At 39.0% G+C, this 23623-nt stretch overlaps 5 protein-coding genes across 12 annotated transcripts; 2 read left to right on the forward strand and 3 right to left on the reverse strand.

Annotated features, from left to right (window-relative positions):
* Positions 1-3783: 3783 nt before the first annotated feature.
* Positions 3784-5481, forward strand: LOC137946499 (myb-related protein 308-like). Its single transcript, XM_068792821.1, has 3 exons — positions 3784-4095; positions 4329-4458; positions 4545-5481. The coding sequence occupies exons 1-3, from the start codon at positions 3963-3965 to the stop codon at positions 5278-5280; spliced, it is 999 nt and encodes a 332-aa protein (XP_068648922.1). The 5' UTR covers positions 3784-3962; the 3' UTR covers positions 5281-5481.
* Positions 5482-7157: 1676 nt separating this feature from the next.
* LOC137946987 (uncharacterized) lies at positions 7158-10911 on the reverse strand. 3 transcript variants are annotated; one of them, XR_011111098.1, is made up of 4 exons: positions 10784-10911; positions 10016-10118; positions 7528-7775; positions 7158-7413 (listed from the first exon to the last, which is right to left on the reverse strand). XR_011111098.1 is itself a non-coding variant. In XM_068793281.1 (3 exons), exons 1-3 carry the CDS (start codon positions 10859-10861, stop codon positions 7600-7602), a joined length of 357 nt encoding a protein of 118 aa, XP_068649382.1. In that variant the 5' UTR covers positions 10862-10911; the 3' UTR covers positions 7158-7599. The 3 variants fall into 3 exon arrangements, 1 of the variants encoding a protein (XP_068649382.1); XR_011111097.1 differs by having other exon boundaries at positions 7509-7775; XM_068793281.1 differs by having other exon boundaries at positions 7158-7775.
* Positions 10912-11773: 862 nt separating this feature from the next.
* On the forward strand, positions 11774-14625 carry LOC137945195 (BTB/POZ domain and ankyrin repeat-containing protein NPR1). The gene is made up of 4 exons (XM_068790971.1): positions 11774-12495; positions 12836-13583; positions 13893-14093; positions 14203-14625. Exons 1-4 carry the CDS (start codon positions 11965-11967, stop codon positions 14454-14456), a joined length of 1734 nt encoding a protein of 577 aa, XP_068647072.1. The 5' UTR covers positions 11774-11964; the 3' UTR covers positions 14457-14625.
* A 186-nt stretch (positions 14626-14811) lies between these two features.
* LOC137945196 (heat shock factor protein HSF30-like) lies at positions 14812-17630 on the reverse strand. 5 transcript variants are annotated; one of them, XR_011110962.1, is made up of 4 exons: positions 16884-17630; positions 15369-16258; positions 15196-15276; positions 14812-15091 (listed from the first exon to the last, which is right to left on the reverse strand). XR_011110962.1 is itself a non-coding variant. In XM_068790972.1 (2 exons), the coding sequence occupies exons 1-2, from the start codon at positions 17163-17165 to the stop codon at positions 15437-15439; spliced, it is 1104 nt and encodes a 367-aa protein (XP_068647073.1). In that variant the 5' UTR covers positions 17166-17630; the 3' UTR covers positions 14812-15436. The 5 variants fall into 5 exon arrangements, 1 of the variants encoding a protein (XP_068647073.1); XR_011110963.1 differs by lacking the exon at positions 15196-15276; XR_011110960.1 differs by having other exon boundaries at positions 14812-15276.
* Positions 17631-18619: 989 nt separating this feature from the next.
* On the reverse strand, positions 18620-22427 carry LOC137945197 (uncharacterized). Of its 2 annotated transcripts, none has more exons than XM_068790974.1 (3): positions 22060-22427; positions 19302-19395; positions 18620-18969 (listed from the first exon to the last, which is right to left on the reverse strand). In XM_068790974.1, the coding sequence occupies exons 1-3, from the start codon at positions 22310-22312 to the stop codon at positions 18897-18899; spliced, it is 420 nt and encodes a 139-aa protein (XP_068647075.1). In that variant the 5' UTR covers positions 22313-22427; the 3' UTR covers positions 18620-18896. The 2 variants fall into 2 exon arrangements, with proteins under 2 accessions (XP_068647075.1, XP_068647074.1); XM_068790973.1 differs by having other exon boundaries at positions 19302-19398.
* Positions 22428-23623: the final 1196 nt, after the last annotated feature.

Below are 23623 nucleotides of genomic sequence, written 5' to 3' on the forward strand. Positions count from 1 at the left end.
CCATTTTGCCTATGATATGGCAACTCATGCAGTGTGTCACAGGAGACCCTTCTTCCCCGTTAGAAGGGAGGGATTGCTTTTCTTATGTTATTTTTGTTTTCTCATTATGGCACGAGGAGAGAGGTAGGAGGGGATGGAGCTTCCTTCCCTTTTTAGACCAATGGGGACCCAATTATTCCCGTTTTTTTCATTATTTCATAGAGGGAGGTGGATGATAGAAGGCAGGAGGAAGTAGTAAGGGGGTGGCATGTTAAGGAATAGTCCCACATAGATAAGTGAATACAAAGATCTTGAATTTTTTAGTAGGGGAAAGAGGCTTCTTAAGTTGGCTAGTCATCATGGGATAGACCTTAAACCTCCTTATGCAGATCAATCCTGTTAAAGGTGAAGATTTTCTTTATGTACCTTGTTGACGATTTACTAAATTTGAATTTGCACAAGGGGTCTTTGTGTCCATGACTATTTTTTGCCTGATCATCTTTTATCTTTGATACAATCCTCCTAGTGAGATCTCTCAATCAATTGTGTGTTTTAGGTAAAGTGATGGTTGCGCTGTTACCATCACTCCGATGGTGTCACCACCTAAAGAGGACCCATTTGTGATCTTCTACTGTTGCTCTCTCTTAATTGATTTGTTAATCTACTCTTTTCGTTTGGCTACTTTTTTGTGCAATATTATCTCTGAAAAATCTAAATGCGTCTTTCCTCAAAAGTATCTCACAGCTTTACTCAAAGAAATTCTAAGCAACAAGTAACACTAAAGAAGTTGAAACAAAATTAAAGATGGAGGACCATAGTAAAACCAATTCATCCTGTAAGGTTTGCTCAACATCGGTTCAGGAGATCAAGACAGGTTGGCTGATGAAAGGGGGATTTAGAGAAATGGAATCGTGAATTCGTTATGGTTTGACTTTCATTTTACTGCATGGCTAGGTATGGAAGAGACTTCGATTCTGACCTGAGTTCTAGGATGCATGGGCACATGCATTTCATGAAAGTAAAAGGCAAGTGAAACAAGCTGCAACTAAAAGCCATCGGGTAGTAACCTGTATAAGGATAGGCCAACTTTAATGTCAGCAAAACGGGGATGGAGACCTTTTCAGAGTAGGTGGGGGGGACTTCCTCCACAGAGACATTGCCTGGAAGATCCACAGTGTTAACTATGGAATTCTTGCCTTGATGGTATCCTTGTGTGACAAGAGGACAGAGGATATGGGGTAGCTTGGCTGCTTTCACATCTGTTTTCCGAAACCTTCAAAGGGGTTATAAGGGATATGGTATAGTTGTCAGTTATATCAACTTACTCCTTTTAAGCTTCCTTACTTTCTTTCCTGTCTTTCCTCCTTTGTTATTTGTTATTGTAATCAACACTTCTTCTTACCTGTGGGTTTTATTTTTTGTAGAAAAGATTAGGACTATCTGTCGTCTTAACCATTCGAAAATGATTCAATACCTCAACTCAGGAGAGGGCCTCAAGAGTTATTTTGATTCTTCCATGTTTCCAAGGAAATAAACAAAGACTGTGGATGGTATCATTGATTGCTAGGCAAGTATAGAAGGGATGCTTGCAATCAACTGACTTTAGTGAACTCAACATCTTTTGCTTTTATCTTCTATCATAAGCATGCCTCCCATCTTTGTGTAAGATTGATAAATAGATAGTTTTGTGGCTACCAAAGTGTGTTCAAGCCACTATTAGATTTCACTTTTTTTTGGCAGTTCTTGCATACTTGTAGATTATCCTTTCCAACTCTGGTTTATTACTAACAAGGGCTGTTGAATTACATCAGTCAATGTGAGTGAAATAGCCGCAGTTGTTATAATAAGTGCAGGTCCAATATTAGTGAGAGTGAAGTAGCTGTAATTGTTGAAAGTTACATTCTCTTTCCATTATTGAGGAGAAAGGAACTTTTCTCTCTCATTCTCTCATGAGCTGTGTAAAGAGTTCATCAACTTGGAAATGTCCCAGTTATGCAATTCCAGACATATTAACCCTTTCATAATGCAAATCGATATCTTACATGACATAAGCGTAAGAACTTGGGGAAAAGAAAAGGAAATTGAATATTTTTGACATCTTTTAAGCCATAATTCCTCCAATACAAATGGAAAGCTAACTTCTTTTTGACTTGTTTAAGCCATAATTTTTCACCTATGACATCTTTTAAGGGAACACCTGGGACCCTTGCAGAAGATGCCGTGTCTCATTGGAGACCTTGAAAATCTCTCTCTCCCCATCTCCTCCATGCCTGATTAAGATGCTTCATGATACTTTGCTTCAGTGAGCAAAACCTTATTTTATACCATTCCAATGCTTTCTCCACTTTCTTGTTTCAGTGGTGGAGCAAAAACCGAATGGTGGGTATTTGCTATTTTTTTTTTATCTACATTACATGTCCCTTACTTGTAGTAGTTTCTGCATTCCAAAGCAAGTAACTGGCAACCTTACTCCATCTTGGCTCATTCCATAGAATTCTCTGGAGACCTAGAAATGGGTTTAATAGGAAACAGCAACACTGGTTTTAATGATAATGGCAAAATCAATTTCTGACAGCTCTCTCCAAATCGGTAAGCTTCCGAGGAAAAATGTTACTGGTTTCCTATTCTTAACACTTAAGGGAAAGCTTCTACATTAGCAGTGTTGTTGTCATTAACCTTGTTATTGCTAATAAGAGCTGAATTGTCAATTAGCCGGCCTTCTATCAAGATCTCCCTATTTTTCATACAGTATTTTTAACTGGATAAAAGTAAATTCTATTTTTTGCTTGATCAAATTAGAGCTTAACGTAAACGAAGGGGTAAAAGGATAGACCAGACAACTGCCTACAATTGCTAACCCATCGGATAAAGACACAAAAGGAAACCCTTCGTCAGAAGTCAGAACAAATAACGCAGCTATCATGTTTAGTTTGATTGAATGGGAAATGGAGAAAGGAAAGAAACCTGTGTAGGATGTAGAAGGTGACAGAAAGAAAGAAATAGAAAATTTACATAAATGGAAAAGTGAGGGAAAGGAAACTTGCAGTTGAAGAGCAAGTACCCAAAACTCACGAAGAACTAAATTTGGGTTGCTTTTCAGAGGCTTACGGCCCCAAGAATTGAATACCATAACACGTACTCTCTTTTAAAACCCACGTAGCTGGTGCTGAATCCGGAACCTGTTTCTTTTTCTTTTCCATTTCCATGCAGTTGAACGAATGAAAAGAAAATATGGCGTCACCACCTTACCGTAGCTTACTTTAAACCCAATTCAACCCAGATAGACATCACTACCTCAATTTCTCAAGCTGTATTACTATCGCGAATATCACAAGAAATCCCAACAGTCTTTCTTGTTAAAGAGACTGGATTTTCTGAAATTAAATTCGTGGAAAAGTTGTCTTATTCATAGCACAGTGTAAATTCGCGCTTTAAATTATTTCCGTTGAATTTGATTTCAGTAAATATCAACTCATGAAGAGCAGATTTTCTCCTGTAAATTCTACAATCAGAGGCCAATAAATAAATTACACCCAGTGAAGGATGACGGAATTGTGGGACCCATTTTGCTTTGATTTCAAAAAAAGGGAGCAGAATGAAATCACCCTTGAGGATTTCTTGATAAAATGTGCATCATGTGTTGCCATAGAAGACCAACCAGAAGAAACTCATAAAATGGGTAAGATGCTTTTAAGGGTGCAACTTTTTTCTGCAAGTCGTAGGCTTGTTACAGGATACTGTCTTCATTAAATTTACAACCAGGGTATTCAGTCGGACACCAACAATGCAGCTCTGTTGTTTCGATTTCATGGATTTGGTTTATGTTTATTGACTGTGCTCCTGGTTTGTTGTTTTCTAGTGATTTCATGGGGCAGATGTGTGCAGGTTTTGATAGATGAGAACAAGAGGAAGTGGAGGGCGCTGTAACTGGTTTTTGAGAGAGAGAGAGAAGGGAAGGGAGGGAGAAGGAGAGAAAGAGAGGCATGGGCCACCATTCTTGCTGCAACAAACAGAAGGTCAGGCGAGGGCTCTGGTCACCTGAGGAGGACGAGAAACTCATCAACTACATTTCCACCTACGGTCATGGCTGCTGGAGCTCAGTTCCAAGACTTGCAGGTGCACTTTTAGAAGATGCAGGGAGAAAAATAAAGTTTAGTTTCTGGTCACTTTATTTCTTCTGTGAACTTTCAAAGTTGCTTTCGAGGCATCCATTCGTTGTATTTTTGTTAACCAGACTTAAAAAGAAATATTTTCCTGCTAGCCATGTGATGACAAGATTTTTCCGTATAAAAAATGTTCCCACTTTCATCTGTTACGATGTTCATTGCAAAGTAAGGTTTCTAGTGCAGGTCTACAAAGATGTGGCAAAAGTTGCAGGCTAAGATGGATCAATTACCTGAGACCAGATCTTAAACGTGGGAGCTTCTCTATCCAAGAAGAGGCCCTCATCATTGAACTCCACAGAATGCTTGGAAACAGGTTATAATACGTTTCTGATTTGGTTTGGATGGATCATTTTCAAAAGAGTGCAATAACAGTAAGATGTCTGATTTTCATGAATGCAGATGGGCGCAGATTGTCAAGCACCTTCCTGGAAGAACAGATAATGAAGTGAAGAACTACTGGAACTCAAGCATAAAGAAGAAGCTCATCTCTCAGGGAACTTTTGCAGAGACAACAATTCTCGACAGCTCCAAACAAGGCCCAGCATTGACAAATGTGGACTTCAATCAAATCATCACTTCCTCTCTAGATGTTTACCTTCCAGGTGCAACTGCTCCACAAGATTTTGCATATGAAGATCTCAAAACAGATGTTATTGGCTACAGTCTGGATTCCTATGCAGCGGCAGCACCAGCTCCCCCATTTGAGAAAACTCTCTACGAGCACTCGACATGGGCATTTCGTCAACAACATCACAGTGATAACCAACTGGAGAGTTCCAGTTTTGATGTAAGCGACATTGCAGCCACCCCGTCCCATCATTTGCAAGCTCATCATTTTCCTGAAGGAAATTTCAGGATGCTCTCCGATTCTCTGGTAGGATCCACCATGCCAAGAGTACCCCATGAGACAGTAGACATGGATGAGACTTCAGTCCCATCTTCTTCTTCGTCACAAGAAGTTGCTTCAAGTTTACAACTCCCATTCTTTTTAGATGGGTCTTACCAGTTTGATCCTCCCGTACCCATGAGCCACATGGAAGCCATAGACGTCGTCTTGGGGTCATCTTGGTCCTCGACTCTTTCAAGTGAAACTGGTTCCATGAACCCTGGCCTGGTCCCGTACTGGGAAACTTAAGCTTGAGTTAGACGCGATGTTAAACTGGCATTCACAGAGAGAGTCCGCGCATTAAACAGCTGACGGATTTCACGTGGGAGTTTCTCCAGTTAATAGGTTTTTTGATGCATTATTTCTGAGCTATATGAGGAAACATATTTATGTAGATGGTATACATCTGAAGGATTGAATGAAACAATAATCAACCAGTTTTTAATATACTTCTCCTTGGTATTTGTGTGAATGCTCGGATGGTGATGTTTGTAGCCATGAGTTCTGGATATTCTTTTCTTTTACTTCTTCTTTTGGTGTTTTCCTTTTCGTTTCCATGGAAAGAATCGACCGTATATAGTTCAATTTACAGGAAATTTAACTCCATTTTGTTTCTTTCTGAATCTTATATTATACGTAGCCGAGTTTCACTTTGGAACTCTTTTCAGTAGTAGTTCTTCACTTCAGTTCTAGCGTAATTCCTTTTCAATTTTTTTCTTACTCGTTCGTATGTTTTCTGAACAGACCGATCACATCTTCATCCTCTTGCTCCGGTATCATTTGTCTGTGCTCATAGAGCTTCCTTCACTTAGGATTTTTTGCTATTCAGCATGAAATGGTAATCAAGGATGTCCATTTATGTAGGTTTTATATGAAGAGTCTCGATCGCATCTGAACGTCCGAGCTGCCTTCCTTTACGTTCGGACCCCTCTTCTAATTGTAATTATATTAGTTTAATCTACTGGAAAAAAAAATGAACAGCACCTATGTACTCGTGTAAACACGAAATTACCTACAGGAAGGTTATTCTGTATACTATTCCCATAATCATTCTGGTATTTCCATATCTGTTTCGTTTGATTATTTTTCTAAGGTATTCCGATTCCGTTTATTTACCTGATTACTGGCAAGATTAACAGGTAAACAGTTAACTAAATGAAAAATAATGAAAATAACTATAACAAAATGAAAAACATTACAACATGTTAACAATGTCTAAAAGTCATAACATGCACAATAATAAGGTCCTTCATATATAAAGTACAAAATACCCTTACATAATGAGTAGTTAGGTAAACGTCTTTAAAATAGGTATTATACGATTAAGTTCCGTTTAATAAATGGATAAACAGATAAATAAGTATATTACCCAATTACATATGTTGGTAAGATTTTTTGTTCTATATGCATGTCAGAGTGGTTCCGTCCACTCTTGTAGGCGGTAGCTCTCCGCACCTAACAAACCGGTTTGTTGGGTTGTATTGGCTAGCTGCTGTCATGGTATCCGATAGAGAATGGGCGGGGTGGGTGTCAGAGTGGTTCTGTCCACTCTTGTAGGCGGTAACTTTCCGCACCTAATAGATCGGTCTGTTGGGTATATTGGCTAGCTGCTGGACATGCCACGTCTCACGTTCGAATCCCGTGAGAGGTGGTTAAGAATGGGTAGAGAGTGGGTGTCAAAGTAGTTCTGTCCACTCTTGTAGGCGATAACTTTCTGCACCTAACAGATCTGTCTTTTGGGTGTATTGGTTAGTCGCTGTCAATGCATTCTATTTAATAACCAATAAAAGAAAATCAAATAATGGGATAAAATTGACACTCCAAAATCTGAGGTAATCACCTTGTAATCGATAAATTTCACTAGTTTAATGCACTTTAAAATAAAATTTTACAATGACCTTAATCGATACCAACAAATCTTTCATAAAAAGAGACCTTATTCTTCTTATCAAAGTGATGAATGGAACTTAATTCTTTTCAAATGTAAGATATTGGACTCTTGAACAAGTTTTGATGAGCCTACTGCATGCTTCCCCCTAATTCTTGAGAGTTTAAGATTAGAGCTCTTGTATACCAAAGTTTCTACTTAAGTGGAAGCACTAAATCATAAAGATTTGATACCATTTTATTAAATAACACTATATTCTCTGTCTATAGTATTTCCACCGAAAGAACCTTCATTTATCTCACCTTTAAGCTATTACAGACGCAACGTGTACCCAGTCAACATCGTTAGTCGCTGTGTTTACTGCAGGAACTGATGCTGTCTCACCCTGCTGTAGTAAACAGGAACTGATGCTGTCTCACCCTGCTGTAATTTAAAAATCTTTGTTATCTTCCTTTGCTTCTACCCCACTTGAAGAAGCTCCGTGCTGTGCATCACTGAAAATCTCTTCTAATAAGCTCAAGTAGAAAGGCCATATTTGATGAGAAGAAAGAGGGGAGAAAAGAAAACCCAAATGCAAAATTTTACATACGGGAACTTCAGTAACGTACTGGACTATACGATGGAGTTTGTACTTCTAAATTTTTTTGAAAGACTGGCAGACACTGTAAAGTCTTTATTGCTCAACTTTCCTCTGCACTATTCCCCTTCTGATTCTGTGCCGCACTTGTAGAGCCAAAGCCACCTTGAGGCGTTGAAGCAACTAAATTTAACTGGTTTAGCAGTCTTGAAGCCTCCATGGAACTTACCAATGACTTACTCTCAAGACGCTCTTTTAGAACTTCGATCAAAACAATTCCTGCAGTCATGTTTTCAAAGCCATTAGGTGAATAACCATACATTAACATAACCTGCAAAAGAGAACCTTAAGAGGTAAAGGCATGAACCAAATATTAGCTATCCCTTGGTATTCATGACTAGGATCACTCGTGAATATCCCTAAATAATCAAGGTCGTCCACAGCATTTTGAAATCAACACACATTGGATTGGGATTAAGTGCTGATAAATATAAGATAGATAATCACAATTGGCTCTATAGCCCAATCAAGTAACGTGCACGGATTTTCAATAAGGAAAAGTCCATGGGTGACATTATTTAAGTTTTTCATTCAGGTGAGAGATGTGGAGTCAACGACACTGAGAGCATTTAGAAATCAATACACATTGCATTCCATTATGTGCACTATCTTCTCTTTGACCACATTGAGAAATATAATATAGATAACCGTAACTGGCTCTGTAGGTAAATCAGTAACATGCACGGATTTTCAATAAGAAAAAGTCCATGGTTGACATTATTTAAGCTTCACTCGGGTAAGAGGTACTGAGTCAACTTACCTATAAACATTAGTTAACCTAAACTTAAAGAATAATTAATTAATCTATTCTATGTCATACAAAGGTATAGCCTTTTATGTTATCACAAGAAAATCTATTTGCAATACGTCAGATGAGCTATGTTAGGTTTATTAAACCTAATAATCAATAGGATATCCTTTGGATGCATCAGCATGAGGTCACAACGAGAAAGACCAGGTCGGATATAATATTAAATTAAGATATTTATGCATACTTATTTCATACAAATAATTTGACAGTAAGAGGACATTTTATTCCTTCCATAGTGACTGTGAAAGCTTGACTTTGTATTGTGCAAGGACCACTGTGCACCCCTTCCCTCTCTAGGAGATGTACAATCCATAAGATTTCTTGTCCTTATTTCCCTTCCCCCTCCACCTTTGATCATGGTCAATGCACAAACAATACAAAAACAAGTTTGAAAACTCATGCAATAAGGCCATACAGGTAAGATCTTCTTTCACAAACCAAATGGACTCTTTCATCAGTCAAGTGAAATGAGGCATTCAAGACTACAGACTTTCTTTCCTTTTTCTCCTGGATAATACACTTCAATTCGGTATGGAATTTCCAAAAGGAGCATTTCTTTAGACAAGAAGAATTCTGGTCTCAGATCTCCAGAGGGACGAGGATTGTTGCTTCACCACACAATCTTGGGTTTTTACCATATTTAAAGCCATTTTTCTGAAAACATTTAAGGCATATTTCATATTCTGCTCACTTATGGAGGAATTAGGTTTTTGGAGTCTAAAATTTTAGATCTTAGTTTTTTTGGAGTCTAATCATTTAAATCTTTGTTAGATACATCAAAAAGAAGGTCGCTATCTGCTTGATAACAGCTATCTATACAATCCACCTCAATAAGTTTGGCCACATTGGAATTCTTACTATATCTGGTGAGGGATCCGTAGTGTTATTGGTGAGATTAAGAACAAAAACAATTCAATCAAGTGTCTCCTCATAATTCTAACCAATGGAAGCAAATGGACAGTCTACAACCTACTCTCTTCTATAAGAAACATCCAAACCTTCACATATAAAGTAGTTGAACAATTTATTTCCACAACGTCCAAGCTCATTCAGACTAAATTTACCATCTATTTTGGTAGAAATAAGCAGAGTCCATATAATATTCGTACAAGCAGCATGATGCCTGCTGACAAGTAACAATAGTAAAAGCACGAGTAGATAACATCATTGCCAATACTTAACAGCAATACAAAACTAACTCTATTAGCTTTTAGGAGATTGGTGACACTCATAATTCTCATCTAAGCCATTTCCACCTACATGCTAGAAATCTATGTAGGACCCCTTCTTCCAGAAACACAGAAAACACAGATATATACACACAAACATTGAAGGAAAGTTTTTCCAACTGACAAATACTTACATTCAACTCTTATCATTATCTTTTTTCGTTTTAGAATGAAGACAAGTATTACAATGTTAACCAAATAGTTACCATGTTGTCTACATATATTCTTTGGAGATGTATGATTGACAGCAGTTTATATGGCAAAGAAACTCGGTATTGAAGTCAAGAATGAAGTTTGCCACTGCAAATACTTCCTAACGCATGGATACTGTCATCTTAAATCATCTCCCATCAACTACCTCCATCGACAAATTCTTATAGAAACTGGACAAACAAAACTTTCAAGTACTTACAACATACCAAGAGAACGAAGCATCCTCAAATCAAAATTTTCTATTAGTTTCTCTTCGCCAATCACACTTGCACGCTGAATCACCAGCTTTTTCAAGCTAACCAGCAAGTCCTGCAAAGAACTTTATATGAGATACCGAGCAAATTTCAAATAATAAAACCTAGGAAGAAGGTCCACTATTGGAGTTATGTTTAAAACGATAAACTTGGATCGACAACCCATGAAAGGATGAACTCTTTTTAGCTGGAACAACTTTTATTAAGTTGAATCAATAACATGTGAAGAATAAAGACTAACAACAAGAAACCAAAGAACATAGTTCATCCAAACGATCATAGGCCAAACTCTGGCTATCGCAAATTTCACGCGATTTCATAAAATTTGATGTGTAAACAATCAAGATGCAAAACAAACAAAACCTTCGCAATTAAAATCAAGAGAGTTTTGGTACATGAAAATAAGAGAGGGTTTTCAATTGCAAATTGATTGAACCCAATAAAAGGGTTTTGCTTGGTCTCCTAAAGAAGTAAGAACATGAATAGATAATTTAGCAAATCTAAAATCCTCAAAATCGTCTGATTAGTCAGGATTCAACAAAGCAACCCACCCATTAATCCTTTTCTGAGGTTCTCGACAGACAATAAAATCCTTTCTGATACACCAATTGCATATTCTCTGTTTTAAATTTAGCAACTATGTCACTCAATTAGATATTTTCTCCCATAATCAAACAAAAACGTAATATTTAAACCGATATAAGGAAGATTTAAACTTACAATTTCTGACTCAGAGAGAGTGGAAAGCCAAGCCGCATCTTCCGGTCGACAATTCCCGATTTCTTCCCTGTGATCCATCAAACAAAAAACAACGACTATCTGTTCAGAAAACGAAGCCTCAACAGTGACTCCTCTTTTTGCCCGACAGAAAACGAAAAAGAGAAATTTAAGGTAAAGAGTTTTTGTCGTGTGGTCCTGCAAGATCAACGGCAGATATCACATCTCAGCAGTCTCCGTCCGTTGACGATGACCATAAACGTACCCACATGTCACTCGTAAAGAACCATGCCAAGTTGATAACTACACTTTCAACGTCAAAGGTAAAAGTATACCCGTGATTTCCGGTTTCTCGCTAGGGAGACTGTATCTTCCCTTCCAAAATTGACCCATCCCAACAGGAGAATGAGATGTTTTACAGAAAAAAATGGGAATAATCTGCAACCATTTTCCCCTATGAGATTTTCGTACAAATATGAATGAGAAAAAAGGAATTGAAGTTTAACAAATGGTAATAAAATACAAAAAATTTGTTTACTTCAATTCATTCGAAAAGACTGAACTTTTCATTAACTTCTGAAAAGTAACAGGCTTTCTGATCCCACTTCGCCATCGAATCAGCTCTGGTCTTGTGTTTCCCTTCCTCTTTGATTTCTTCCTATCCTTTCTTCTCCAGCTCTTTCCCCTTCTTTCATATGGTAGCGCTCCACCAATGGCTTTGTAGGAAGAAAGGGCGATGGTTGAATGGCCAGTGGGGAAGGCAAAGGTTGATCTATCCTCTGGGGTAGCTCGAAGAAGAAAGAATGACAGGCGTAAGCCGATGTGGCAGATTATACTCCAGGTAGATCACAGGAAAGGAAAATTATTTACTCCACCTAGTCCACTCGTTTTTAGAATTACTCCGAAAAAGAATAAAAAAACACGTCTGAAATAAAGGAAAGTTAAAAACTTAAAAAATCGGATAAGAAAATGAGAGTCCGGGAAATAGATTTTCGTGTCAGTTGGTCGACGCCCCAAGTCGTTGCTTCTCTCTCCCAAGTTGCTCTGTCGCTCGCTTCATGTATTCGTAATCTTCCCAATGATCGATCCCTGCTCTCACTCCTTTGACTTGCTCGTTTGCTCGCCCAAATCGAACCCATGTTCATGGAGTTCTGGTTTTCTCTCCCTTAGGGTTTCTCCCTCACATGGCCACTCCCCCCGCCTTCTCCGATTCCAACGATAACCACAGCAGCAGTATCTGCTGCGTCTCCAACGCGGAGACTTTCTCCTCCTCTTCCGACATCCCCACGGCCGACATCGCCGCGCTCCGCCGATTGTCTGAGAATTTCGAGGCGATCTTCCAGTCCCCTGAGTATGTTTTCTGCTCGGATGCCCGGATCCTGGTTTTGGGTTCCCGAGAGGTGCCCATCCACCGTTGCATCCTCGCAGCAAGGAGCCCTTTCTTCCGTTCGGTGTTTGCCGCCGCCGCCAAGGATAGGATTTCCAAGTTCAAATTGGAGGATTTGGCTAAGGATTTCGATGTGGGGTACGATGCTCTCGTTTCGGTTTTGTCTTATTTGTACACTGGGAGGGTGAGGCCGCCGCCGGAGGGGGTGTGCGTCTGTGTGGACGAAGATTGCTATCACTTGGCGTGTCGGCCGAAGGTGGATTTCATGGTGGAGGTTTTGTATGCGTCTTTCACTTTCCAGATTGCGGAGTTGGTTGGCTTGTATCAGGTTGGTAGTTTTCTTATTTCTTTATTTTCTTGGTTTCTCCCTGGCCATGTGATTTTTATTTCTCGGGGCATTTCTAACTATGTTGTTAAGGTTGTTCTCTTTTGGTACTTTTTTTTTTTTTTTTTTTTTGTTCTAGTGATTACACTTGATTTAGTAAATTGGGGAATCGTACTCAAAGCTATGATTAACCATAGCTCTGCCTGAAAAGGAAATGAAATCCACTGTTGTTTGCTTGTTAATCTGCTACCTGCCACTGTTTGCGGGAAAAGTTCTTGGCTTGTAGCCTGCTTGTTAGAAGGGCACTAAAATAACTGTTTTTTTTTTTTTTTTCTTTTCTCAGAGGCACCTTCTTGACATCCTTGACAAAGTGGCAATAGATGACATTCCTGTAATTTTGTCTGTTGCTTATATCTGTGACAAAGCTTGTAGTAGATTGCTTGCCAAATGCATTGAGGTTGTTAAAAACTCTGATCTCGATGCTGTAACTCTAGAGAAGGCTTTGCCTGTAGAAATTGCTAAAAAAATTGTCGGTTCACAATCAAATTCAAGCCTAGATATGCCTGATGGCTTGGAATTTCCAAGCAAACATGTGAAGAGAATTCACAGGGCTCTTGATTCTGATGATGTTGAATTAGTCAGGATGTTACTCAAGGAAGGACACACTACCCTGGATGATGCAAGAGCCCTACACTATACTGTGTCTTTCTGTGACTCAAAAATCACAATAGAGCTTCTTGAGCTTGGGCTTGCTGATGTAAACCACCGGAACATGAGAGGTTACACTGTACTCCATGTAGCTGCCATACGTAAGGATCCGAAAATAATTATATCTCTTTTGACCAAGGGTGCCCATCCCTCTGATCGGACTTTGGATGGAAGGAAGGCACTTCAGATTGCTAAGAGGCTTACCAAATCTACAGATTACTTCAAGTCAATGGAAGAAGGGAAAGCTTCTCGAAATGATAGATTATGCATAGAGATACTGGAGCAAGCAGAAAGCCGAGATCCGCTGGTTGGAGAAGCTTCTGTCTCTCTTGCTCTTGCTGGGGATGATTTGCGCAATAAGTTGTTATACCTTGAAAATAGAGGTATTTGTGTATCTTTATCTCTTTTTTTTTTTTTTTTCTTTCTTCCTTTTGAGCATCATGTCTTCCTGTATTACTCCTAAGCGGCTCAATAACTTAAGACAGTTGCACACCTCTTTACTGATCATTCCAGGATATGATACTATGTAAAACCATATTCACTTGTGCTAAATCATCCGTTTTTTTTTCTGTAAATTGATCAGAAAAAGATTGACATGGCCTACACGATAGCTTCTTATAGGTTAGAGAAACAGGAACAGTCTCTGGCTTTTGATGTTTTAGATGTTTTATACTTTGGATGTCTTAATACAGTTGGCTTAGCTAAGTTATTGTTCCCCACGGAAGCAAAAGTTGCTATGGAGCTTGCTAAAGTGGATCACACCTGTGAGGTACCAGTTGCTACCAGATCCAGTTTAACGGGTGGAAATCAGGGTGCTTCAGTTGACTTGAACGATGCACCTTTCAGGATGAAGGAGGAGCATCTCGCTAGGTTTAAGGCTCTCTCTAGAACTGGTATGATAGTTATACTCTGTTGTTCTTTTTGTTTTTTACTTTTTCTTCTTTTTAATTGGGAATCCTCGCCAAATACACTCTCACCTAATACTATTTTTATCAAACTCAGTGGAGTTTGGGAAGTGTTACTTTCCTCGATGCTCGGCGGTACTCAACACTATCATGGACAATGACGACCTTGCGAACCTTGCATTTGAGAATTCAGAAGAGCAGCAACAGAAAAGGCAGAGATTTATGGAAATCCAAGATGCCCTCGCTAAAGCATTCAGCGCGGACAAGGAAGAGAATAAAAGATCTGTCATGTCCTCGTCCTCTTCTTCTCCTTCCCTCGAAGGATTCACAACCACGTTTGGCATAAGATAGCATTGTGTGGCATATTATGAATTGTTGTATACATACATCATTTGACACAATGATACCTGTGAAGGTTTTCAGATGCTTGTCCACTGTTTGTGTCCCCCTCCCCTGTATTGTATCTTCTCTACTCTTCTCCTCATGGAACATACACTAGTAAATCTATTTCCTATTTTCACTCGGAGAAATCCTGTAGAAATTTTAGTAGAAGTGACAGTTTGGGCTGCTGGGCATTTTCATTCGGTCCTTTGAGATATTCTTCCTCTAGCAAGATTACGAACAGAACCTGATTTTCGGGATAAGATCAACAAAACGAATGAAGATCGTATACTCTTGCGGTAATCAAAATCTAATTCTCAACTCATGGTACCAAAAGAATTTTATTAAACTTAAGCAGCTGACAGTATTCATCAAACGCAAGTTTTCGGTTTCATGAGAACTAGTTTTCCATCTGCTGACCAGAAGAGAGACATGGCGGTACTGCCTTGGTATAAAAAGCTCAGGCCCTCAGTTAAAAAAAAAAAAAAAAAAAAAAAAAAAGTTCCAAAACTACTTCAGGTCCCCAACGAAGAGCAGAAGAAAACAGCAGACAGCTATGCTCCTTGTTTGTGCTCAGTCATCTTCTCGAACAACTCAAAGAAAGCCTACAAAAACAGACGCCATCAGCTTAAAAACGAATATGCATTCCATCATAGAATTCGAAGATAAAAAAGAAGACTGGAACAGAAAGAGGGAGATTTGTGAAAACATATATATGTCGGATATAGAAATACAATCATCTTCATCCTCTGCGCCTCTTCTCCCTGCTGTATAATCGCTCTTATGCCGTCTGCTTCAGTTACAGCACATATTTTTGTTCGTTATAATGTGCACATAAAATAAACATTTCAAAAACACCAGAAAGATCAACGTTGAACATACTCATCACAGGGCACAGAGGACGAATTAGAAGCTGACTATGGACACCACACCATGTCTATACTCCAGGCCTATGGCTTCGAACCCGAAAAGCCCATCTGCTCCACCAACACCTGTACATCGTCGTCATCACCCCATTCAGGCTGTTTCTCAGCCAGGACCTCGACTTCCACGTCAATCTCATTCTGTTCCCCACCCCCGTCTTCTCCTTCTCTGGTGATTAGCTCTTCAATCAGAAAATCCTCCCACAGTATCTCAGCAGCCAAGATGGGATCAGGAGGACCAGGAACAGCTTCCACCTTTCCAACGTAACTAGAGCTCCCCGTCTCACCTTCCATAGCCGAAAATAGATTGTCAATCTCTGGGTCCTCCACAATTTCTTCCTCGACCGAATCAGTGAATGATGCCATGTCGGGACCCATAACGACCGCTTCACGCAATTGGTGTATATCTTCCGAACTCCCGCTTGCAGGCAGTCTTCGTTTCTTTCCGACGCTGCCTCGCAGTTCCTTGCGCCGTTCACGGTTCTGCATCAATTGCTGAAAAAAGGTATGATTTTTAAGACCTCTTGCCAGAAAGGCCATCATCTGTTGCTGCTTCCGTTCCGTGCTTTGCAATCGGTCTTCCATGGCAAGAAGCCGGGTCCGTGAGTGTTGCTGCTGCTGTCTGAGCTTAACGATTTCAACCATCAGTATGCTTCGGTCTCTTCTAAGTTTCTCGATTTCCCCTTCAAGTCCCAATTTTCCCAATTCCACGCACGCACCTATATCCTGATGCTGCAGGTTCTGAGAAAGATGCCTTCTTCTCTTGATGTCCTTCAACAGATGTCTTTGTCCTCCCAAGAAACCTTCATTTGCAAATTCCCATCTATCTGGATCGACCTTTCTGAAACCCTGTAACCAACATTTCCAAGGAAAATGGGTGAGAAGCTTCATTGAGACATGGCAACCATATAAACAAATGAGATCTTACAAACCATAAAAAAAAAAAAAGATGGCGGGAGTGAGTCTCCACTTTGCAATTTCATCAAACAGAAGAATGAAAGCTTCTCGTTCAAAGCCATCAGCGATAGTTCTCGAATTGGAATTAGCTACCCCTTCACGGAAGAAGACGACAGACTTTCGAAATAAAGATTCTACAATTTTCCAGAAGATTTACTGAAATCAGTTTTCGAAAATCTTATTTAGAGCCATATGATAAACAAAGCAAAAAAAAAAAAATAACAATAAAAATACGAATCTTCGTGTTTGTTTGTCATGGACAGCAAAATTCACCACAAAGATGGAGCAAGGAAGGGCCAGATAAAAAAGAAAACAGTATCCTATTCTGATCTGCGATATTGCAACTACTATAGAGCGGCGACAATGCCGAAAACTTCGTATTTTCAACATCAAATATTTGATCTCCGCGTATCACACAAGTCAGCTGAGCAACGGCACTAAGTACGTCAACGCTAAAACCAAAAGATGTATAACGAAAATAGAAATGAATTGCAGAACAAAGAGCGCAGATACCTACATATGTATTGAGCTGCCGAATAAAGCTGGAGAAATTGCTGTGCTTGAAATACTTAGGAAGGAGATTGGTGGCAAATCTATGAACATCCCAGACAACGAAACTATTTCGACCTTGGCTCCATGAAACAACCGCATCGGTAGCCGTGTCTTCAACCATATCAAATGTCTTAGTGAGGAAAGGAGGCGGCCCTGAGTCATGCAGCCCTTCCATGGGCTGCGGCGGCGGAGCCAAAGGAGAAGGACCAATGCCGATATCTTCTACCTTCACCCTAACATCATCCATGTCTTCACCTGCAAACCCCGGAACGCAGCACACCGAGAATTAATTATGTCAACAGCTCCGCCAAATAACTCCCAAACGAAGCACCAGAACTTGGGCAACGTTTACCCTACAAACAGGCAAACAACCTTCACCGTCGAAGCGAAGATACCCAACACCGAAACTGCAAAACAAGTCGAATTTCATCCAGAACCCCGCGCTCCCAACCAGATTCTAAATCCCTCGGAAACTCAATTTCGTCTCAAACTATCTGAGTGTCAGAAAGAAACTAAATAAGATACTAGGTCTCGACAGTTGAAAAACCAAACTAGCAAGGTAGCTTCAGACAACAGTCGCGGTGTGGGAACAAAATCGCAAAAAGAACTACACTTGGGGCGACCGATTCGAGACCTCGAGTCGCAAGGTTAATCGGAACAGAGGGAAAGTTCAATTTGCAGTGGGAAAGCCAGCATGGTCAAGAACAAGTGGAGACGTGAGAAAATAGCAGGTGGCAGTGACCGGGGGAGAGTATATATAGGAGAGGATTCGAAAGTTCTGGAGAAAATGGTTCTTCCCCAATCTTTTTTTTCGTTCGAATTTGGCCTTCACAAATTCGAGTTTCTAGAAACTTCCACTGTAATTTGAGACCGCACAGCGTCCATTTTTATACACATGCTAAAGTTTATAAAAATATTGAGATATTCTTTTTTAATTCTCAATTTAACTGCGGCTTGAAAAATAAACTGCACACTTTCTTTTATTTGGCAAAGAAGGTACATATTAATTACTAATCTCTAGAGGACTTCCCTCCACCACTACACCGCTGCTCCGTGCTCTTGGCATCGACACGTGGACTCATCTTCATGAAAAACAAATGTAAAGCGGTCGACACTGAATAAAATGTCCCGCAGTATTCACTGACTCTATGCCATAAGTCGACACGTGGTGCGACGTCACGTCGTTCTCATTAAGGACATGACACTGGAATCTGAAAGGGAAAAGCTGGATGGATCGCCATGCTTCCTGATCTGCAAACCAAGAGAAAAGTGAAATCTTTTTATTTATTTATTTATAATTTTATGATGATAGCGAAGCTCCTAGATGATATGAATAAATTTATACCCAATTTAAAATTATAATTTTTATTTTTTTACAGAGTGTAGGCAAAAATTGATAAATGGTCAAATAGAGATATAGAAAATGACAGAAAGCCATCAAAGTACTGTAATATGATAGCGAAGAATGCAGGAAATTTTTTATAATTGAGATAAAGAGACAAATATACTGACCTTTTCACTCTGAAGAAAAAAACGACTTCATACCTAAACCTAAACACTGAACGGCCCCAAATGCTTCCATGCTTGGAAAGCTCTGGATCCTTCTCTTTTCATGGATAAAGAGCAGATACACCCAGAGTGATTATTTGTGGTCAAAGCATGATGATTAAGTCATTAATAGTAACTAATGACTATGTTAGAAAGCAAAAAAAAAGCCTTAATTCCTTGGGACAGGAATGAAATATTCGACCCAAAATTACAGTCCAGATTACAGATCAGCAATATGAGAATAACTTGTACACCGCGTCTTCAAGAGAAGCTAATCTCCATTCATCATCGAAAAAGATTTTGTCAAACGATTGGAACTCACTGAGCACATATAAGCAACGGTTATGCCATCAGTAATTTGGTCGTTTATGTTATCGTATCTCAGTCTAAGGCTGCTCGTTGTTGCCTTTGGTGCAGCAAACTGACGCTGCTAAGGTGTTATCCTATACCGGCCCTTGGCCACTCTTCTGGCGATCACCCTTCTCCCACCTTTGGTCTCTTTACTGCATTGCACAAGGAGAAACCAGTGTTAGCACACAAATGTAGTGAAGAGAAGGCATCATGTCATGCCCAAATCAATAGCAGAAATGGTAAGCAGACATTTGCAACGGATTTAAAAGCAGCCAAAAAGGCAGTGCTTATCTTCCAGAAATCCAAGACCTTTGCTTAGATTTTGTCACAAATGCAGATTACAAAGCCTCTATAAACTAACCAAAGTTTCTACACAGAAGTAGTCCTTACTGTGCACATGTATAAAATCCAGCTAAAAAGCAAGTGGAACAAAACATTTTCTTCTTTTTTTTTCTAAAATTCAGTAAAGTATAAAAGGAGTTACCGAGCAAAAAAACCATGGTTTCGCTTCCGCCTTATAACGCTAGGCTGGTATGTTCTTTTTGGGAGCAAGAGCATTGAATTCTCTGGCACATTATCTTCTGAAGGAAAAAGTAAAAAATGTTATAAAGCAGGACATTCATGACCAAACAAAATAAGAAGAAACAACCACCATATTGAACAAACCATGTCAGTAAGCATAAAGCCCAACATAATCAGTTGGAAAGGGATCATGAGAAATGTGTCAAAGACAGTATTTCTTATTTAGGAAAAAATTAATTTCATATCCATTTTGGACAATGCTTCTATGAATACCTCATGGTCTTAATGCAGAAATCTTACTGGTGTGCTGAGTCCACCAATGAATCAGCAGATTCGGTTCTTAAAAAAAGTTTCATCATAACCATAGAATTTTTTTATGAATTATGCAACTCGATTCCCAATTCAAACAGAGATCATATGATATTATTCTGTGCATTAAAAATAATTAGAAACAAGTTTTTTTAGCTATAACTACAGACTAGTTATAATATATAATTTTAACTAACAATAATAAAAAAACTATAAAACAACACTAACAACTACATATTTTCCATATGATAAGGCTACGGAACAATGTTTAGACGTCTCACCAATCTCAGTTAAAGTTCCTCAATGACTCAATAAGCTTTCTTCGTTCATCAATAGGGTTCTGACAAAGATAGTATGAGGTTTGGGGTTTTAGAGTTACAAACTGCATAAATGCATGCGCGTAAAGAGGTGTCTGTGTTTGTGTGCATGATAGACAGATAGAGAGAAGGAGCAAGGGAGAGAGATTATATACATTCTTAAAGGGACAGATTAAGTATAATTAGGAATATTGATGCACGAATAGTTTTCTACTTGCAGGGGTTAATTATGAGTCCTGCAGAAAACAATATTCAAATGGTTAGCAAGTTCTTCTTTGCCAAATAAAGTCCCTTGTTCTCTTTCAGGAGGACAGATTGAATGCTCACTGAATGTTCTCTTTGCCAAATAATAACATAGAACTGCCCAAAACAGAATATAGATCCAGGAACATGCGGAAAAGGCATGCATGAGTCACCGTTCAGACTCAACGAAATCAAATTTGAAGCTAATCTGGTCAAGCAGAGAGATTTAAATGAGTTCCCTAGAGTTTGAACTTGGCTTCTCTGTTACAAAAACATTCATTTTGATACTGGTTCTTCTGATTTGCTTCCTGAAGTTACAAAAAAAGTCAGTTTCTCTAATCAAAAACTATATTTCCTAAAATTGAATTTGAGATCTCAGCTTCCATCAGTTCCTTTTCAAACTGATACATAGTTGGAAAAAGGAAGCTTCTATTATCCAACCTTTTCTCTTTTGAGTTTCATATTTAAAATCTTCATTATTTTTCATTTCAAAGAAGTTAATAGAAGTCTGGATGTGTAAAACAGTTTTAGACTCTGTTCAATCACTACCAATAACTATTCACAATTCTCAGTTCATCTCATGAAAGAAATTCTAAGCATCCACATAAAAATACATAACCTGAACACTTCCGTCAATCACAGTCAGGTGGAGACATCGATAAGCTTCTAATGGAACATGTTACACTTCCAGAAACATTAAAAAAAAAAAAATGATAGGACTTTTCTACATCCTCATAAAGAACCATAACACTTTCAATGATTTCTAAATAACAGAGAACCATGACAATTCGAACTCAGGAAGTAACTACACCAAAACTATAAAGTAGCAGATAGTAAAGTAGGGAGATTTGGTAATTCCCCAAAAGAGATATGAACTAGGTTGAAGGATGTTAAACTAGGAAACAGTATAACACATTCCCCTACATAAACAGAAACAGATGAAGACAAAAATATCATAGGATGACATACTATGCAGAGAAAATAGACTGAAAAACTGCGTAACTTGCAAAAATATTAAACGGATTAGGATAGTCTCAATGTCTTCAAAATAATGAGGCACGATCTAGAACTAATCCACTTGTACACCATCGAGCCTCTTTTTAGTTTCTCTGTTCTCTTGATAACATTCATCTCTCGTCAATATAAAGAAAAGGGATCCACAATCCATCTAATTATCTAAGAGCACTTGAAGATATGCACCACCTTGCATTCAAGACTTTCCACGCAACACTAAGCATTGAGTCAGAAAGTGATTAATGATAGTGAGTTGAGGTAATTAAAGGTATATATATTTTATCCGAGATGGAAAATGAATGAATCAACAAGAGACTCCGCCATTCAGTTGTGCTTACAAACAAGACTACCATGAGTCCACAAAGATGAAGCGTTAAACGAGGTTCAACTACGAACGCGTTCAACGACAACGATAGGAAAAAAGAAAAAAGAAAAAAGAAAACGGAAAAGTCTATTCCTTCTGTGAGTCTTACTGTTTAATTACATGTAAGGTAGCGAAAGTTTGCACCCTAAATGTCCTTCACTGTGTTGATTCAAATACAGAGATTCTCAATGAAAGGATCCAACAGTTGCTCAGAGTGAAACTCTTTCACTTTTTAAATGCATAAGTAAATTTCCAACTTCCAATTAAAAAAGTACCAAGACACATCTCCATAGCTAATCCTTCAGATTTTGGAAAGTAGATCAAACTTCTCAATCTAACGGAAAAGTTATCAAAACCAATTCAAAAGAAAATCTAAAAATACAAATCTTATTATTCACAAAAAAAAAAAATTGAACCTAAATCATGGAAAATCTTCAATAAAAAAATGAATAGACTAAAGATCAAGTATGCACCGTCTTGGATGAAGAATCGAAAAGAAGGAAGACCAAAAGGATAATTAAATCCATCGAGTGCGGCTCTTTCGAGGGCTTTGGATTCATCTTCCTGTGAAGAGCGACGAGGTTCGATCTTCGACGCAAAAAATGGTAGCGGAGGACGGGCGGAGGTTTTTACGAAGAGATTCGCGTTCGCATTCTGGAAACTAGTTGCATTGATAAAGCGATTAAAAAGAGAAGCGCCGGACCGGAAAAGGGTTTTAGACGCCATTTCCGGTTTCGAGATTTGTGTAAAACCCTACTCTGAGAGACGGCAGTACTCCTTGTCACGCGAGACAGAGGAACGTCACCAGGTCGTGGCTGTATGACATTTTTTGTTTGATTGTTTTTCCTCTTCCAGCGTAATCTGGTTCGCACGATCCACCAGTCCACTTATAGAGAAATCCATTATGCACACTTTACACGAAAAATGCCATCGGAAGGACTGAGGCCCATCAAGATAGTCCATCTAGTGATTAGGGAGCCCATCCAAGTATAAAAAGCCTTTTTTTTTTTTTTTTACTAATCACAGCGGAGCTGGGTGAGTCTTAGCAGATTTCGATCGCTTTCAGTTGAAGTTTACTAAGCAGAATCTGACCAAAAGAAAAAATAACAACAGCGAAGCCTTCAACCTGTGACAGTTCTTGATTTGTTAAAATCAAACCCAACTGTGATATATTCTGCTTTCACAATCCTGTCGAATGCCACCCAGAAAAGGATTAGCAGAGCGTCAAGAGAACAAAATTTCTTCCGCTTGATCACGAGTCATCTTCGTAAACCTAGAATCATGATCCAGTTTTTTCCACCAGAAGGTCGTAATAACTTATTACGATAACACGGCAGAACTCTAAACGAACTATCAATAACCTTTTTCCAGAAGTAATGGTCAATGACTGGTACGACGGGTATGTATTCCTTCTTAAGCTTTGATACGTAAAAACAAGAGTGTTCTTTCTGTCCCCTTTCAAGCCTGCTACGATGCAACTACCCACGTTATGCATGCAGAGGATCCTCCTCCCTTTTCTTCTTTTCTCAGTTCGGTATTTTTCCCTTTCACTGGTTGCTTTCCGATCATCATTTCCCACTTGAATTGACGCCAAAACGAACAGCGGAGTTCATGATCTCCACGTCATAAAAAATTAAAGACAGAAAAAGGTCGAGCTAGAGTCTCCCTTTTATGGGTGCGCAGATTTAATTCTCCAGCGGCCTTATTGGTTCCTCAGAAGCCGGCGATCCGATGTGGGCAACCCAGAAAAAGCAATAACAGATCTACCTCCCCAGAGAGCAAACAAAGAGCAGAAAAGCAGAAAAAGAGCAAAAAACAAGGAGATGGGAGCAGAAATCTGGATTCAAGCTGCAACTTTTGGATTAAAGAAGACGAGAGAGATGACACGCATCCTTAGCGCTGAAGTATCATAACAGTTCATCAAATCATTCCAAACTCGCCGGGAGCTTCGTCAAACTTGAACCTAACCCTTTATTATAATTTCCTCCAGAGTTCTATGTTCTGCCATTGAGTTTAAACTAAAGCTTAATCTGTGAA

This window comes from Aristolochia californica, unplaced genomic scaffold (genome assembly GCF_029961685.1).
Source record: "Aristolochia californica isolate CCGP_79_NKW_82.1479 unplaced genomic scaffold, dmAriCali1.0.hap1 SCAF_12, whole genome shotgun sequence".
NCBI lineage: Eukaryota > Viridiplantae > Streptophyta > Magnoliopsida > Piperales > Aristolochiaceae > Aristolochia > Aristolochia californica.